Source organism: Buceros rhinoceros, unplaced genomic scaffold (genome assembly GCF_000710305.1).
Source record: "Buceros rhinoceros silvestris isolate BGI_N320 unplaced genomic scaffold, ASM71030v1 scaffold32348, whole genome shotgun sequence".
NCBI lineage: Eukaryota > Metazoa > Chordata > Aves > Bucerotiformes > Bucerotidae > Buceros > Buceros rhinoceros.
In genome coordinates this window covers 1,066-19,446 of record NW_010426810.1, presented here as the reverse complement: position 1 = coordinate 19,446, position 18,381 = coordinate 1,066, and the positions used below count along the sequence as shown (strand labels likewise).

Here is an 18,381-nt window from a genome sequence, read left to right as displayed (position 1 = left end):
GTTGGTTTTGGTTTTAATTCTGTTTTCTAAATAAGAAAAGCCAACACACTGGAATGCGTTTCTGACAAGAAAAGGTCAATTTGTGAGTTTCTGTTTTTACAGGGAAATGTTTTTTCATTCAAAGTGGCTGGAATATGTAAATAATCATTTTGTAGAGGAAAAATCTGGATTCAATGTAATAGTCTAATGTCAACTTTTAAGGTACTACTTCTAAAAGTCCACAAAGCATCAGAAATAAAATGCTTAAGGTTAGGAATCCAAAATTCTGCTGATCTCAACTGGCTTTTCCCCCCATAATATTTCAGTTTGTGGACAGTTTTGCTGTTGGACTTTCTGGCCAAGCAAGACAAGGGAATATTTGGATCTCCAAGAATTCTCATGCAGGAAAACTCCGTCCAGCCCATGCTTCAGTGACACCCAGAAACTGCTGTTTCCCCCCTTTTTCACTAACTTTGTAAGCGCCCCTGAGCCCTGGTCCTTTTAGAGGAGGTGGTTTGAGGGCTGGTGACGGGATGGTTATGAGCAACGCAGTACGTACGTGGCTGACCAAACATTATCTCATTCATGGGGACACGCCAGCCCTCCTCCAGCACCGTCCCTGCCAGACTCCTCCCGCACAGCATCCTGCACTCCAGGTCTGCCGTCAGCCAGGGTTAACACTTCCTATTTCATCCCCCGTGGCAGATTCATCTTCTTGCGTCGGTCTCCTTGGATGTCAGCAGTATCCTTGGCACACTGCACTTGTATCATGTTTTGAAGAACTACTCAGCTGCCGCAGCCATTTTCTCCGTCACTGAATTCAGCTCGAGTCTCCGAGAGCTCCCTCCAGCCAGCAAAAGCCGGGCCAACCCCTGCCTTTGCATCACAGCTTCACTGTGGACCCGTGTCAGAGCTGGGGTCACATTTTATACATATTTTAACACAGCACATAAACATTTTGAAAAGATAAAATACCAGAAGTCAAGCTCCTGATCTTTTCAATGTGTTTGGGGGGGACTTCCCTTTGCCTCCGCCTTCCAGGCTTGTGAAATACTCTAACTGCATTTTTCATGGCATCTCGGTACTGCCATGAGGTCTAGAAATGTATTGACATAATGCACCACACGCAGAAAAGGAGCTGAGATTCCTCAGTGACAGGAGGACACAGGAGCTGGGGACTTGAGAAAAGCATCACATAGCCTGAACCTTTAAACCGTAAAAGCTGGCAGCAGTGATCTCAAACCCAGAAACTTTACAGCCATTAGGAAACAAAACCAAACCCCCCAAAACCTGCAAGAGTTCAGCACTCAACAGGTTTCTTAGGGCTTTAGCACCCAGGGATGATCTCACCCCTAGGCATGACATCCAGCAGAGGCCAGCCCTTGTCTGCAGGGCAGGCTGTGTCCTACCTAAGGAGGCACGAGTTGCCAGTGAAGATTTTCCCAGATACGTGCATTCAGAACATCATCCCTGTGTGGAGCATCTAGCAAGGGCAGGGCTCCCAGCACAGCCTTTCCCTCACTAGGAACATCGAAAGGGTCTTTCCTTGTTCCCATTAGAGCGGAGAAAGCTGGTATCTCAGCTACTCAAAGATAACATGCCATCACCTGACTCCTTCCTGAGGCCATTCCCACAGCCTCCACCCTCCCGCACAATGGAGTTTATCTTGGAGGTTGTTCCTGCCCCTCCCTCTGTCTACACCTTCAGGTCTCCCACTAGGGAGGTTTTGATACCCAAACCCAGTAGGAAGGCATCCAGGTCCCTCAGCCTCCACGAGTGCAGCTGTGCCCGGTCCAAGGGAGCACATCCTGCTGCCAGAAGAGGCAGCCCACAGCGCGTGGGCACCTAGACCTGCGCAACTGCCACGACCTGGCCAAGGGGAACCAAAACACCGCTCTGATCTCGTCCGCTTTCCCCAAGCATGCAGTACTAACAAAATCTACTGCTGCTTCTGCGCGCCCCTGAAACGATGTGATTCTCCGTATGTGCCAGCGAGCCCTCCCCTGTCCTCACTCACTACCAGCTTCCTCAAACATGAGAGGGTATTACTCTCGGCAGGATTTGCCTCCTGCTTCTCTTCCTCCTGCATAAAGCTGGCATAATAACACCCTACCTTTCAGGGCTTCTGAAAGCCTCAATTAAACAAACTGCTCAGAGATTCCTGTAAGAGGAAAATTAAATCAGTCTATTGTAATGCCAGAGTTACTGCACACATATTTCTGTGAGTGTATCCAGCCTCTGTGTGTCTGTCTGTAACCAACCTTCTCGACAAGGCTCAGCTCAGGAGGGAAGCCACTTCATGTTGAGGAAAAGCCAGATTTAGTTTTCCATGTAACCTTGACCGACCTCTTCGCATCCACACTTGGCACTGCCCATGGAAAAAGCGGTGTGGCTGTGTAAGTAGAGACTGCAGCGCAGCGTACCTGCCTAGGAGGTGGCTGCTCAGATGAGGGGACCCAGCCTTGTCCTTGGTCCCATGGATGATGAAGCCGTCTGAGGGGAGATCAGCCGATTTTCTCTCTAAACGAGGAAAGCCACATCCAGTGCCTGTGGGGAAGGGGGGCAGGGTGCCTCTCCACTTAGAGCTGGAGAGCAGATCCCCCGCTGTTCCCCATGCACAGCAGAGGTGTGAACCCGGCCTCTGCCACCTGAGGCTGCAAACAGCATCTTCCCACTTCGAGCTGAAAGGAAGTTTGGGAGGCCAAATAATTGGCCACAATTCCCCAGAGCTCCCCAACCACCAAATAACATGAAAATGAAAGAGCCACAAGGGTCCTTTGGACTACAAAATGTTAAACCAACCTGAATTCAGCAGTCATGCTCACGCTCCACCCCAAAACTGTTCACATGCTGTGTTGGCGCTTGCAGTGAAGACGCTTTGGGGTTATTCAGTACCAGGCAGCGCAGCTCAGAGAAGCAGGGTCCAAACCTCACCAGGATGTACTTCCTTCTGGGCAGCAGCCATGGACCATGGCTGGGAGCTCCAGGGAGGTGCTGACAGGGTAGACTTGCTAGAGATCTTTGCCACCAGTGCTTTCCAACCACAGTCAGTTCCCACTTGTCCAACTGTGGGTCAAAGACCATGTTTTCAAGAGTAAAAGCCTTCCCCGGCATGACACCCCCATCATCCCATGCAGCCTTTGGGCAGGAGGCAGAAAAGGGGGCACACATGGCTGAGATTCTCCCTGCCCGTGTTCAGCCAAGCTGCCAGGCCTGGCTTGTGCTCTCCATAACAAAGGTAGCTGTACCCTATTTAGCTCAGATTAGCACTCGCTGTTGCCTACATAGGTAATTTCCTGCCCTGTGTTCCACTTTCTCGGTGATACAAGCTCCCATTCAGCAAAGCACTTATGCACAGGAACATACTGCCTTCAGCAAGAGCTAAGTACAAACTCCAGAGCTTTGCTGATTAAGCACAGAGCTGACATTTCCTTTCCCTCTAGAGCACCTTGCTTTGCAGGAGGGTCCTCCAAAAAATTCCTCCCTCCTCCTCGCTTTCCAAGTAATTTCTGTCTTGCCCTGAAAACGTGATGACACTGTTAGAATCAGAATCCTGTGGACACTGGACAAAAGATGTGTGCCAAGCACACATCCCTGTCAAGGAAGATGAATAACTACAATAGCAAAAGTGATCGTGATCATGTGTCTTCTCTTCTGGACTAATTTTCCCCAATACGGCACCAAACCAAAAGTGGTGGCGCTGCTCTGATTGACAAACCAGATCCAGTTGACTGATCAGGAGACCAGAGAAGACAACTGCATGACTCAGCTTCCACCTGTCATTACAGAGATGGAAGGATGTTCCCCAAATCCCTTAATATCTTGATCCTGTGGCCACATCCTCCCCCGTGCCCTCACTGCCAGGCACTGAAACCTGTGCATCTTTCATCTGTGCTCAGGAAAAACAGTGAAGTTCAGTTTGGGTCTGATTCCTGTAGGGAATCCACCAGGGACCAGTCGGGGCCCATCCCAATGCCAGCGACAAAAGGCAGCTCTTTCAGCTTCAGTTATGATGCAATGCCAAGAGCCGCTGGCACGCATACACCAAGGCTCCTTCTGCTCACACCTCTCTTTTACTGGAAATAATGAGGTCCCAATTTATCCTGGAGCTCTACAACTAACTACAGAATTAGAAATGATGCTGACATACCCTGGGAAGGTGGAGCTGAAGTATTTAAGAGAGAAAACAATTGTCTGGAGAGGCAAATGGTTCTTTGCCATTCACTGGAGCCCTCAGCATCATGGCTGGATCGAAAGCCTTTCTGAAGTACTAGTTCTGGCTCAGGCCAAGTCACAGGCTTGATGCCATAATCCCTACATGAAAGGGTTATGCAAAGGGTCAGAATAGGTGATGATAAAGTTCCCTTCCAGCCAAAACAATCTACGAACCTCCAAGGAAATCCACCATCCTCTGGCAAGAGCCAGGACCAGACTTTCCGAAGTGTAACAATGCCTGGCTCCAGCATCGCTGGGGCAGTGCCTCTGAAGAGCTGTGAAATCATCTCTTCTGCTTGGGAGGTTCAACAAACTAAGTTGGCATTGCCTGGAAGCCACAAGACTGGAATGCTGGGAACAAAACCAGACCAGATATGTTCAGAATGGCTTTAAAGCCAATGTTACACTGCTAAAAAGGAAGAGAAAAAGAAAAGGAACTTAACCTGGCTTTTCAGCACAGTAGAAGTGAATTTGGAGATTTCCTTTGAACATACTAGAAAGCCGTTGTGCAACCCAGCCCGCTCAGCAGGCCCAAGGTGGGAATGGCAGAAGCTGCAAGTCAGGACCAAGGTACCTGAGCAGAGCTGTGTGGGAGGCAAGGCCTGGAGTTGCAGGAGAGCAGCAACTCTAGCGAGAACGGGAGCTGGCGGAGAGCAGTGGAGGAAGCTCAGACAGTGTCTGCCTGTTGGAGGCCTGGCTCAATCCAAGGCTTGTTCCTTTCTGAACACCACCAACAGGACTGGAAACAAAAGCATGTCTGCCCAGCATGGTTCATGTTGAGACATTGCTTAAATACTCCAGCAAAATGAAAAGCATTAAGAAAGGCAAAGAGCCACTTCAATGGCTGCAGGCTCACAGGGTTGCAAGTTTTTGCATGAAGCCCAAGTCAAAACCAGGCAGGCAACTGGGATGTAGCCCTGAAAGCAGAAACAAATAAATTACCAGCCTTCATTTTCTCCCATTCAGGAGTTTAAATTTAAAGGGGAGTCCAACAACTTTAAATAAATCATGTTTATAATTAAAAACTTATTTTCCTGCACTGCTTACAAGCCTTTGGATGATTAATAAGGCATTTTTCAAATTACTTCAATTCACACTAATTATGCTGCTTGTTTACCCCAGTCAATAATTCTTCTTCCAGGGAGATAAAGCTATCCCAGGAGGAGGTCTCCCTCCAGGGACCAAGAGGGAAAGTATCCCAGTGAACTGCTGGAGGCACCAGTAACACATGGGAGGCACCAGTAACACATGGGAGGTCTTTCACAGAGCTGGTGACATGAGTCACGTCACGTTGAACACTCACAGGACTTCTTTTGCTAAGCCTGACTCTTTGCCTGGGTAAGATGAGGAGACATGAGCTCGCTCAGCTTCCAGCGGCCTTGAGCTGTGTTTTGCCTAGACCTCGCCTGAGTACCAACCTTGCCAGGGAACCAGACTTTGAAGGTTTAGTACTAAAATATCGCAGCGACTGGACAGTTTTGGGGTTGGGTCTCGCTTGTGCCCAGCAGAAGCCAGCTGTGCTTAGAAAGAAAGAAGCCTCATCTCCTCTTATTTCACTTGCAGATGCTGGAAAGTCTCTGAGCCCTTTAGAAAATGTAGTACAAACTGATCTCTTCCCAGTTACTCGCTTCCCTTTCAATGTTATTGAAAAGAGCTAGATATCTAAAACCCCCGCAGTGGTGTGTTTCCATGTTTCCATTCCTGCCCAGCACTGCAGCCTGCCTTTGTGGAGTGAACAGATTTGCTGGGCCACCATTCCAGGGGAAGGGCTGAAAATGCCCTGACCCAGAAGCCTTCAGGCAGCCCACACACTAATACCTGCAGGGCGACACAGCGACGGGGAAGTCACCAACTGCTCCTGCTGCCACACGCCCAGCAGAGTTTTGCCACAGCCCCGTCCAACTCTTCACCAATCAAGGTGCTCCTGGTTTGACTCTCCAGGACTCCTGCAGACTCTCCAAAGAGATCAGCGACATTTCCGCGTCTTTTCACACTTTCTCCTCCGTTTCAAGACAGCAGTTATTTCATAACCTACGTGACTCTGTAGTTGACAGTTATTCTTAGGCAACTGTAAGCTACAAATACAAGTGTCTAGCTACAAACTACTCATGGTTTGTGTAGCACACACTGCTCTTCAGCCAGCGGTGCACACACAATAGACCTTGTTGCTTCATGAACTAAAACAAGGTAGGAGATACCAGGCCAGGCTTTCCCTTTTTGAGAGACAAGAGCAGGCAATAGCGAGACTCAGGGTAACAGAAGAGGGAAAAAGCTGTAGTTACCTAACGGTGGCCCAAATCCTTTGGATCAGGCGTGCAGAAGCATGTGAGTTTCTGCAGAAGCCTGATTTACATTAATCAAACCAGCACTGAAAAGCACCACCACAAAATTTATTCTAATACCTGTTGTACCACACCCTAAAAATAACAAAGGAAAACAAGCTGAGATAAAAGGTATTTGCTGTCAAAGGCGGGGAAATACCTTCAGAAAGCCACAGTGTTGGCTTCGTCTAAGAAATTAAACGCCAGTGGTAGACATTCTTCAGATGCCTTATCAAAGAGAGGTGTCTTGTCTACTTGGGTTTAGCACACCCCAATGACAGGGCAGTGACCCGGGGGCTGCAGCCAGCAAGAACAGTCTCTCGCTGTTAGGCTAGGCAGGATGGGGGACCAGAAGCATGACCACCCCACAAAACAAGGAAGTTTTAGCTCAAACCAGGACACTGCTGAAGCACAAAAAGCAGGTGATGCTGTGTGAATCCCGGTCCCACCAGCTGCCTGTGACACTCTGCGCTCTGGAGGTGCCCCAAAACCTGCACCAGTCCCAAATCTTTGAAAATGTGAACCCTGCCTGATATGAATCTAGAGCTCCTGAGCCGTGACGTGCTAGTTGTCTAGATGAACATCCTCGTGGACAGTGAGGTCAAGGCAGCACGACCTTTCTCCACAAGTTATCTGCACACCAGGAGACAACTACGGGGCAGCTGGCACAGAGAGACTAGAGTGCTCTCAGTTCCTGCCAGCCATCAGTGTATCTGAACTGGGGCATTTGCACAAACCTGAGTGACTAGAAGAGAGGTGCATGAGACAAGGGATTCATACTAGGTCTGGAGACCAGTTGCAGAGAAGAGCAGTTTAACCCTTTGTATGGTTTTTGTTCCCAAGACAAGAGCACACAACACAGAGGTAAGGTCAAATCTCTCCTTCTGTTTCATGGGGAAATCCAGACCAAGAGGGACTCACCACCCAACTTGCTAAGCTGCTGTACGACAGCATGACCGTTTCTTAGTTGTTAAAACCATAAACAATTTAAAAACCTCAGAACAGCAGCAAGACATCTAAAATACTTCTCAGTCTCCTCTTAGAGCGTTTGTCCGTAGCAAAACTCACTTGAGGTGATGGCAGGCACTGTAAAAGGCACTGAGGTCCTTGTCCCGTGTGCGCTGAACTCCATAAAACCACATCTCACCAGGAGAAGACTTTGCACATGCCGTGAAGAGGCTCCAGCCTAAAAAGCTTGCCCCGTGTCCTCACGGCTGGGGGCAGCAGGCCTGCGGTATTTGCACTGGATCCACACGCGGTACATCGTCATTTGTTTGCCACGGTTCACTTGCAATCGCCGATCAACCAGATTCTGGATTTTCTCCAGCCCAGCTGTGGTGAACAGATCATTCAACTCATCTGGAAGCAGAGCGAGGAGACTGAGGACACCATCCCCTCACTGAACTGATACCTGCTCACACCGAGGATTAACTTGTGTTGAAAGATGGGCCAGAGGAAACTCACGGTCTCACTCTGGTGGGGAACGAAAAGATCAGACGGGACTTTACTGTACTATGGGGGGATTAAGATCACAGTTTCTCTAGTTTCCCTGGAGTTTACTTTCTACCAAGGAAGGAAAGAATTATTTGGAAATCAACTAGAATTACAGAGACTCAACAAAGAGAAATGAGCAGCAGTTTCAGACACGGGTATAGCCTCTAGTAACCGATTAAGGGAGCATCTTCTGGCAAGTAGGAACAGATCCATTCCTTCCCCCTCCCTCCTCTCCCCAAAGGAATTTCAGAATCTGCAGGAGCAAAGAACGGGATCACACCTATGCTTTTAAATGGTGGCAATAAGCTCTGTGCTGTACAGGCTGGAGGGAATGGGATTCATTAGGGTTAAATTTGGGAAAAAAAAAAATCCTTTAAAAACCCACACCCTGTTGGGTCCCAATCAAAGCACTTAGAGCCCCTGAGGCTGCAGCACTTACACAGGCAGGTATTCTTGACCAAGCAAATGAGTATCACAGTGCCCCAGCACACAGGCTGCGGGCGAAGCCAACCCGAGCCCTGCCGAGCAGCGGGGAGCTTGTTCAGCTGCAGCCCGGGAGCACGTGATTTGTATGGAGTTTCTGTAGAAGAAGGCTAGCAGGTCCCAGCTTGTGCTCTTTTATCAGACGCTTGCCATCGTGAAGCGTTTGCCAAACACGCATTAAGCGTTAATTTTGTTGTGACAAACAGGACGTGTGCAGTGGGGAAGGGAACAGCTCGCTGCAGTTGTGCTGCTGCTGCTCTAAAACTGACCACGTGGAGGGGCCCTTGCTGGAAGTGACTGGAGGTGCAAGTGGTGATCAGCAGGGAGAACTCGAGCTCTGCTGAGCACCATGCAGCAGCAGAACTGGAGAGGCTGCCTCAGCGCTATGCTGAACCACACCCTTCTCATTTCCTTGTAGGAGAACAGTAAAGCAAGGAGAAGTTCCTTCAGGTGATGTCCATCTCACTCCACCCTGTGCAGGCAGCAAGAGTCAAGGAGAGCTCCTCCAAACCTGCCCCTCCCAACACAGTAAACACAGTACTCCTCCTCTAAAAGGATTTTCCACTAAGGGGTTCACCATGCCATATTCACATCAGCAGGCGACAAGCCCAGGTCCCCACGTACTTAACATTTCACACTGCTCCAAGACAGACAGCTAATGGCAGAACCTGAGGACACAGGGACAAAACGAGGTGAGGAGAGTCAGCAGCATGTTTTCTAGCCTCCTACCTTGCGTGAAGAAGTAGACTCTGGTGCCATCACCTCTCACATAGAAGTTATCAGACAGACACTGACCTAAGGGCAAAAGGGATTTAAACAGTTACCAGCTATCACTTAAAAATCAACAACTCCATCCAACAAGAGGCACTCCTCCCAGCACACGCTGTGCTTAAGAGGAATTAATGAGCTGCCTCCTAATCAGGGTAGATACTACTCCAGAGAAGCATCATTATTAGTGATCTGGCAAGACTCCCCAGGGCAAAAGAAAATACCTTTCTTAAACCGAAGCTGGGCCAGATCGTAACGGCCATAATCCCGTAACAAAATCATCCCTCCTGGTTTCAGAAGGCGACTCAGCCTGTTAACGATGCCTTGCATCCTGAGGAACAACAAAACAGAAGCAGTCAACATTCTGCAAACTGGTGCTTGTTTCCTTAGCCTACTTTCCAAAAAGAAGGTATGAAGTTTTATATATGTTTCATACCAAAAGGTAACACTTTCCTGAGCTCCCTCAGACTTAGGTGGGTTGATTTTATTTGGCGGCCTTATTTCTGACACTCCCCGATTCTGCTTTGTTTCCTGCAATGATAGCTGAGCCTGCCACAGCAGGGATTAACAGCTCTCTCATACTAATTACGAAAGTATTTCACTGGTTTCTGTAAAACAAATAATAAGCGAACTTGAAGAAATTGCTGTGAAATAAAACCAAAGGGAAGAAAAAAGAGGACTAGTGCAGGTTCTAACACAGTCGCACTAAGATCACAGCACATTTTGTAAACTGTTTTCTGCCCCTGTCCCCTCCCTTCCTGCCACCTCCCGTAAGAGAAATCCATCAGTCTTTCAGCTTTAAAATCTAGAGGCACGCTTGCCACAAATAGGCCCCAAGTGCTCAGCGTGGCTGGGCTTCAGAACAGGTGAGACTGTGACCACTGCAAGGTGTCACCTACAGCCACTCAGCACCTGCCCCGTGCCAGAATCCCTTACGACAGAAAGGAGCTGCAGATATCATTTTCAGAGGCTTAATGGAAAACTGGACTGGCACAGAACAAACTTTAACTTTCCTTGATACGATGGGGGCTACTGTTCAACAACTCCATCTCCATGTGCATTATCCTCTGCAACCAGAAGGAATTACTGAAACTTACTTCTCTGGGAGAATTGCCGAGAGGACAAAGATAAGAATAACAACGTCGAGACTCTCCTCTGGCATTGGGAAAGGACTTTGGTCATTGCACAAGTCATGGACGAATGCAAAGCAGCGAGAAGAATCATATTCTGCATTGTTCTGTATTTAAGGGGAGAGAAATCAGAACATTAGCGGCAGACCCTGATCTCAGTATTATCTGGACGCGGGAGCACTTTAACTCTCACATAACAAAAGGGTGTGTCAGAGATGCATTTCAGCCCCACTGGACTAAGGCAGGTGGGGTCAGATAGGTTCCCTGGGGAGAGAAGAACCAGGGGTGAAATGTGAAAACTAAGTACACATGGGAGATTTACAAACAGCTCGGGACTCGTTACGTGCAGGCAATCAGCACTGCCAAAACCCCAAAACTGGATTGATGGATTATTGCAATTTTAAGGTCAATTTTCCGCTAGTGATAAACAGTGAGGGATTTACACTGCTAAGATGGAAACCTTTACAAAAGTGAGAGCATCGGGGCCCCTCTCTGCATCACTGAAATCAGTATTCATGTCAGCTACCAGCAGACTACTCCCTATATCCCCAAAACCAAACGTGGCTGCCTGAAGTTACGCTCTTAAAAATCACATTTACACTTCATGTTTTTCTAAAGCTGCTGCTAGGGATTGCAGCAGCCCCTATAAACAGTGCCGCTGTCACTTTAAGAGGATGAAATGACATGCACGCTGCCTCTCTGCTGTGCTCTGCATCTCACCTCATGACGTAACTGAATACATTTTATATATTCTGAAATTTGTTAGCAGTGTTTGACTAAATTCCAGCTCCACAAGCACTGTGTCCCTTGCAGCTGCCTTTGCAGAAGCAATCAGACCACATTCCCAGAGCTGCAGTGACAGTAACACACACGCAAACCAAACCCAGCTTCAGTTCCTGTTAAAAAATAGCCTGAATGTTTTCAAGGTTCAGCAGTTACTCAGCTAAAACAGCCCAGGATTTAGAAAAGTGCTGCCAACCACAGGGGAAAGAAAATCCGGCTGACTTGGCTGCTGCCAACGTGACATTTCGAGAACTCCAACTTCCCTCACTTCTACAGTCTTTGATGGCTTGTTTTCCTGATTTCCCAAGGGTCAGCACCAGGGCTAGCTAAAACCAGCGAGCTGCCAACACAGCGAGACAGCCGCAGCGCCAGACCTGGCTTAATGCGCCATTAATTCATGGCCACCCCTGAGGTTACCTGGACAAGATCCACAGCTGTCGTGGAAAAATCACAGCAATAAACAAAAAGGCCAGGGTCACTGAAACAAAGACAAGAAACGATCATCACTTACAGAAAGGTGCCCCACAGGAATTACGGGAGTGTCTTGGATGTGCAAAGCACGGAATTGGGAGCCAGGAATCCTGGGCTTTGGTCTGCCTCTGTCAATAAAGCCTTGTGCAAAATCTGGCGGATCCCGTTGCTCCCTTGTGCCTCAGTTACTCTCACACAGAACTGACCGTGAACTTTTCCTTCCAGAAAAGAGGAGACAGTAGGGCCTGTATGAAAATGCTTTCAGAATGAGATGTGGAAACTTGCACCATGTTTTGTGGGTGGCATCCTAAGACCAAGGATTCCTAAGCTCAAAACACAACCATGTGAAGCTGCAGATGGCAAAGGTGCCATTTGTCCTTTTGGCCTTTCTCCGAGATTATCTGAACTAAGAACAAAGGCAACGCTTTTCCAGCTGGTTTTCAGAGGCTGGTGTATCAGGCAGGTAAAATCCACTGCAACTACTTACTTGTTGGTTTGTAGGATTGGGAAGACGGTATTGCCAGCGCCGCAGCCCACCTGCACAAACACAGAAGGGGCACACATCGTGAAAATCATTCCTTCAGCGTGTCCCACGCAGCTAATGTCAAACCATCTCTCTACAGCCATGGACAAAGAGCAAGTCATGAGTAACACCTGAGCACAGCAGCGACCGTCTGCAAACCTCAAGGCAAGGTCTGCAGATGCTCAGCTCTGAGGAGCAGGTTTACCTGAAAGCACTTGTGGGAAGCCACTTAGCCAGTTCTTGTAGAAATCTAACAAGCCACATAGTGTGACTCTTTTGAAAACTTACTGCTGGAATCCCAAGTGTAACAACCACTATGAGTCACTGAAGCACTGGCAAAGGCCAGTTGCATTCACATCCACAGGAACTCAGAGCAATGGAGAAAGAAGCTTGCCTTACTGTAATGACATGCTGCTGTTTCAGAGAGTCCTTCACTAGATGGCTCCTCCTCAAGTTACAGCTAGACCTACCATAATTCTGCCTTCTTATTCCTTTGACTTGTTCCCAATTGCAGCGAAGACGGCTCACCCAGCGGGGTTTGGGGGTTTGCCTCTGAATGGTTAAGGAAAATTGAAACAGCCTGAGCAGCAAACACCACTGACGGCTTGCAGTGACAGATATTACTGAGTGCACTTGGGCAAGACAGGAAAGCCACAACGACCCAAGAACACTGCAGTCTGATGAAGTCTCAAAGCCTCAGACTAAATAAAAAAAATTGGAAGGACAGTTTATATTGACTCTTCCCAGAAGGGCAGAACTTCCACTGAACACGAAGCACTCAACAAAACCAAGCGATATATCTACAGTGACCAAACTAGAGGTGGCAAAGCAAAAGTCACAGTAAGCTGTTGGGAGTCTAGTATTTAAAAGACCTACAGATTTTTCTAGGACAAACCCTCTATCAGTCTGAGATCCCTCATTACTACATGGGCCGTAAGGAACAAACCAAACAGCAGCTTTACGTCCTTGGTTTCATTGGTTTGTTTCACAGTTCTCAAGGCAAATGAGTCGGCACAAACATGCAAAACCTACGTGACAAGAGAAAGCTTTATACAGACAGGTAACAGAATCGGCTTCTTCAGAGATGCATTTTAGATGCTTTTTCAACACCTGATAGTAATAGTTTGTCTTCTAAACTCAGAAACTCCTTATGGTCCTCGTGCTCTGTCAATTCACAGTCTGAACCAAAAGGACCCCAACAGGCTTAATCCAGTTCTAAGCTCTGCCCTGTTTTTTGCTTTTTACTGACTGAAGGCAGTCACCCCATTCGCTCGCTGTTTGGCAGGGATGTGTATTTTATGTCTCAGCCACACTAACAGCGGTCCAAGGGACTGTCTGACGTGTGACTCTGTTTTACAGCTATTACCTCTAATACACGGTAAGACGCAGATGATCCTGGGTAATCTCCATCACTTCGATTCAGCGCACTGTGCTTCTGTGCAGCCAGCTCCTCTGTGCAGATCTTAGGAGAGCCTCCTATCAGGTTTACCTGATTCCCTGCCCTGGTTTCCAACGAACAATGTCCATTCTCACAGCTTCCCAGCCCTTCATTGTCTGATTCTTCTTTGTTGCTAAACTCATGCACAGAATCTCCATTTTGACTTGGGTTCCTGTTAGGTGCCAGCTCAGGAAATTCAGTGAACAGCCAGTGCCTGTCCTTGAAGAAGCCATTTTCGTGGATTTTATAGAAGTCATCCCAGTACCTCTTAGCATTCACCTCATACTCCTCTGTGAACACAAACACAAACATCACCAGCAGTGAGATCAGAAGGTCTCAGAGTTTAACCAGTTCAGGCAGCAAGGGCTCACTGCAGCCATCTATTCAGAAACCGGCTTTAATAAGTAAGGCTACGGACTGACAATCACCTCTATTTAAATTGTGCCATCCCAAATGAACACCCAGCTCGCCTCCTCACAGTCACTTTCTTAGGACTCAAAAAAGGAAGAGAGATAGAAGAGGAAACTGTCTGTCTCCTGGTAGGATTTAAAGGAAGCTGCAACAGAAAAGGCCTCTTTGAAGGAGGCTGGAATGAAGAAAACCAGGTTTTACTGCCATCTCTAATACTGACTTGTTCAGTTCCCTGGAACAATTCATTTGGAGCTTTGTGACACTCTGTGTTGAGCACTTACTTACAACTTCTAAGGAATTCTGTAACAGCTGCCTGGAGCCAAAGGGCTCCTGTCCAACATGCTACCCCCTTTTTCAAGTGGAGAATCAGACAGAGTCTGCAGGCCTGGCAGAAAGCTCCATTAATGTTTGCACAATACTCCAGGATCACGGGACACCATGTTTCACACCGATGCTGCTCGAGCCCAGTCTACAGCGCTTTGCTTCCCACAGTTCTGTGTGTGCCAGAGCATCATGCATTTATGTAATTAAAACAGGAAGGGGGAATCAGCAGAAGTGACCACTGGTATCAAAGTAACAGTGGTGAGCTAAGGTGGACGGATTAACTTTAACAGGAAGCAGCATCGTTTTCACACCAACTGGTTACAGCCAGTAGCAAGATGTGTACTACAGAAAGCTGGTAGAACTCCTAAAAAGTCCCGATCTAACGAAATTCGAGTCACTCATTACATGGAATTACCTCCACACACCTTCTCAGATTTCAAAGCAAATACAGTTCTGGTGGGACTACATTTTCCATGGGGAGTTACGAATCCAACTGGCTTCCTGAATTCTCTTCAATGGGGTGAGTTCTCTGTCCTGGGAAATAAGAGCTAATTATAGCATCCTATGCTTATAATTACCTGGAGGCATTAACATCCACAGCCAGAAATCTCAGCTGCATTTCAGTAACATGCAGCTCCTGAGCCATCTTTGCACAGCAACAAGTGCATTGCTGATGTGAGCGGTTCTCCCACGATTAGAGAGGACGACTGTACGAATGCATCACCTCTCTCCAACACCCACCAACAGCGGGGTTAGAAAAAGCACCATCTTTAAGCTGGAGATCAGCATTACTTTCTGAACTGCAGTTTATTTATTAGTCTTTCTGAAAAGCATAGGAATGTTTAGGATATAGCTGAAGGGAGATGGTAAAATGAACCCAGAACTCCTGCAGGAGTATGGAGCCTCAGCCAAACACAGACAAGAACGGCTTTAACAATGAACGAGAAGTCACTTGTATATTTTAAGTAGGATCTATCCCTGAAGCACAAAGAGCTATATATAAAAATAATCTCTTTACCTCAACTACAAGGATTTTCTCCTTTAAAGAAGCCTTGCCCTTAAACCTCAAGCCAAAAGAAATTTTCATGTCTGATATTAGACTAGAGCAGTAATCAGTGCCATGATCTTACTGCAGCTCGAAGTGAGCAGGGTCAAGTCAGTTTAGTAGCTGCACAGGAGAACTCCGTGACTGCTCGTGTCAGAAGCACCATTGATCCATTCCCTCACACATCCCTTCCTGAGCTGTCACTTCTTCTGTGTACCGGTGGGGACGTGCAGGGCTGCTGGGGCTGGAAATGCTCCTTCACCTAATAAAGTGTAAAGTCCCGATTCCAAATAACTGCTGGTCCCTAACAATCCCTGACGGTAACGGGATGCTTACCTGAGGTGCTGGGGCTGGAGCAGCCCAACCATGGTGGATTACCCACATTTTGGTCACAGTGTAGCATTGAACAAGACCCTGCTCCCGTGTTAAATTACTGTGGAATTCTGTTGGATGCTATTGAACAGCTGTTATACTCCATCCCACACGTGTGGAAGCTTTATTTAAAGCTCATTACCCTCATAGCCCAGTGTTTTCAAAGCACTGAAATAAAGGATCAGTAACAATATAAATGCAAGAAGCCAAGGGCCGGCTGACAAAGATCATGCAAGAAACAGATTTAAAGCAAAAAACCCACCATATTGATTTTTCAGTCTGACTTCCTGCACAGCTTCTGCCAGGGAAGTTCACATAATACTTGCTTCAAGATCCTTTCTGTGATATTAGCTCATGGGGACATCATCATGCAAGCCAGATTCCCCCAGAGACCTTCCTGATAAAGACTCCCGACTTTTCTGCTCGTCTCTGTAAGGGCACGCCCAAAGCCCAGCCCATACTCACCCCTCCACCATGCAGGAGGGCAAAGAAAAGTAACTGTTCACAAAAGACAGGAAGAGAACAGGGACCCCCCGAATCACAGGGGAATTATGAATTATGGAGCCTCAAAAGGAAACCAAGAAACTCTTCCACTTTTCTTTGTTCCCAGCCAGCAGACACATCTCTGACACACCCCATAGAACTTCTCTCCCCTTTCAGAACAAATTTTGCCAGCCCCAACAAGTCCACAGAATAATACAGCCACAATGTCCAATCGCCTGCCTTTGTTCTGCCGCTTGGACGTTAGTGACTCTCAAAGCACCAGAGCCTTCAGGCACATTGGCCTGGGCTGGCTTCCCTCCGCTGCAGCCATCCCATTGTCTCCACACACTTCCTACTCAATTGCAACCAGCACAATTTGACTGGCCTCCATTGTTCGCTCTGGGAAGGACATCATGGAGACCTGACAAACTGCTCTAACAGCAAATTGCTCCACAACTTCATAGTAGTATATAGGTTCTCAAAGCATGACAGACAGCATCCTGTAATGCTAACCAGATTGTAAAATGAACTCGACACAATGGGCAGCACAATAGAAATGGCTGGATACTTCTGGGAATCCAATAACTTAGGAGAGTTGCTCTTTGGTGTAATTAAATTTGCTCTGATGAACACAACTGGAAGCTGTACGGGAATTGTCGCGGTAGCTCCAGTAGTGCTCAGCATTGCCTTACAGACAACACGCTCAATTTAACTGGAACAAAGGGAGCAGATACACCCCAGAGCGGGGCAGGGTATAACAGGATCATCACCAAACGTGTCTCTTATCACACCAGAGAAGGGGAAGCCATTTCACCATCATTTAAGGGACTGGATAGTGCCTGACAGGTGTGAAGGGAAGACGCATCACCAACCAGCTCACAACAGCTCCAGCCGCATCACTTGACCACAGAGCTGTGCACCTTTCGCTTGACTCAGATTCAGGTAAGCTTTGCCTTTTGGATGTATAAATATCCTTCAACCCAAGTCTGAGGAAGTGAGAACTCTGGAATCTCTCTTCTCTCTCTCTAATGATAAACATTTAAATCAGGACAAAATAATCTTACTTTGCTTCTGATTTAATCATTATCCTGCTCTTTGTTAACTTGGTAGAGACAGATATGGACACTACATTAGATCCTCTTAAGGGAAAAACAGAGCTTGAACTAGGGACAGCTCCTCAGCACACGAAAGATCGACTGTTAGAAGTTAGGCTTTACAGAACGCAGAAGCAATAAAACCACAGTAAAAGAAGTTTGCTGACAAGAAACACTAACCAGTATTTAAACACACACAACATGAACAAAGAAGCTCAACCCAAGATGACTCCTCCCAACCAAGACCGTTTGGTTGTTCCAGGGACGAGTCTCTGGAGAAGGCGGGAAAGCCGCAGAGAGGTATAACAAGAACAGAAAGATTCCTTCTCCGCTATCAGCAACGAGGTGATGTAGCTTGAATGATTCAGGAGAGGGGGAAAGGGGCGAATAACTGATGATGTGTATGTAGCTCTGGCCAGACTGTGCTGCTCTTGTATGAACAAGTCAAGACACAGAGTTACAAGACTATCCAAAAGTACCTTGTTTATCTTGTGGCAACAGCTGTGAGCTGTTCTCTTGAACTTTACTCCTGGCACTGGCTTCCTGCTCTTCTGACCATTCCACATGATCCCTGTGGTGAAAAATGAGATGAGCTACTCAGCTGAGAATGGCAGGACAAAGACAGAGAGAAAAGAGGAAGGTGTAGACGGCCCTACAGCCAGACAGCCGCGGAGCTTCTCCACGATCTCCAGCTCCAGCGCAGCAGCGATCAGCACACGCGGCTCCCGGCTCTGTGTGAACCACGCTCAGCATCACAGAATAGGACTGGTTGGGGAAGACCCCTCGGCCCACTGAGTCCCCCTCTTCCCCAGCACTGCCAGGTCCCCCCGACCCCTGTCCCTCAGCAGCACCTCCACACGGCTAGGAAACCCCTCCAGGGATGGGGACTCTGCCACTGCCCTGGGCAGCCACTCAGAGCACTACAAAAGATAGAACTGGAAGGGATCCCAAGACACGGAATCAGTCCCCTGATCCTTTTCCCTCTTTGATGCTCAGCCAAGTTTCAAGGAAATAAATCCTCACTATAAAACCTTACTATAAAACCAA

General features: G+C 47.7%; 1 protein-coding gene across 1 annotated transcript; it reads right to left on the bottom strand.

Annotated features, from left to right (window-relative positions):
* Positions 1–7,701: 7,701 nt before the first annotated feature.
* LOC104498306 (methyltransferase-like protein 2) lies at positions 7,702–17,927 on the bottom strand (the record flags this gene model as incomplete). Its single annotated transcript, XM_010141663.1, has 8 exons — positions 7,702–7,874; positions 9,222–9,287; positions 9,485–9,591; positions 10,358–10,497; positions 11,591–11,651; positions 12,132–12,181; positions 13,534–13,895; positions 17,814–17,927. Coding segments are annotated over 8 exons (1,073 nt in total), but the record flags the coding sequence as incomplete, so codon positions are not given.
* Positions 17,928–18,381: the final 454 nt, after the last annotated feature.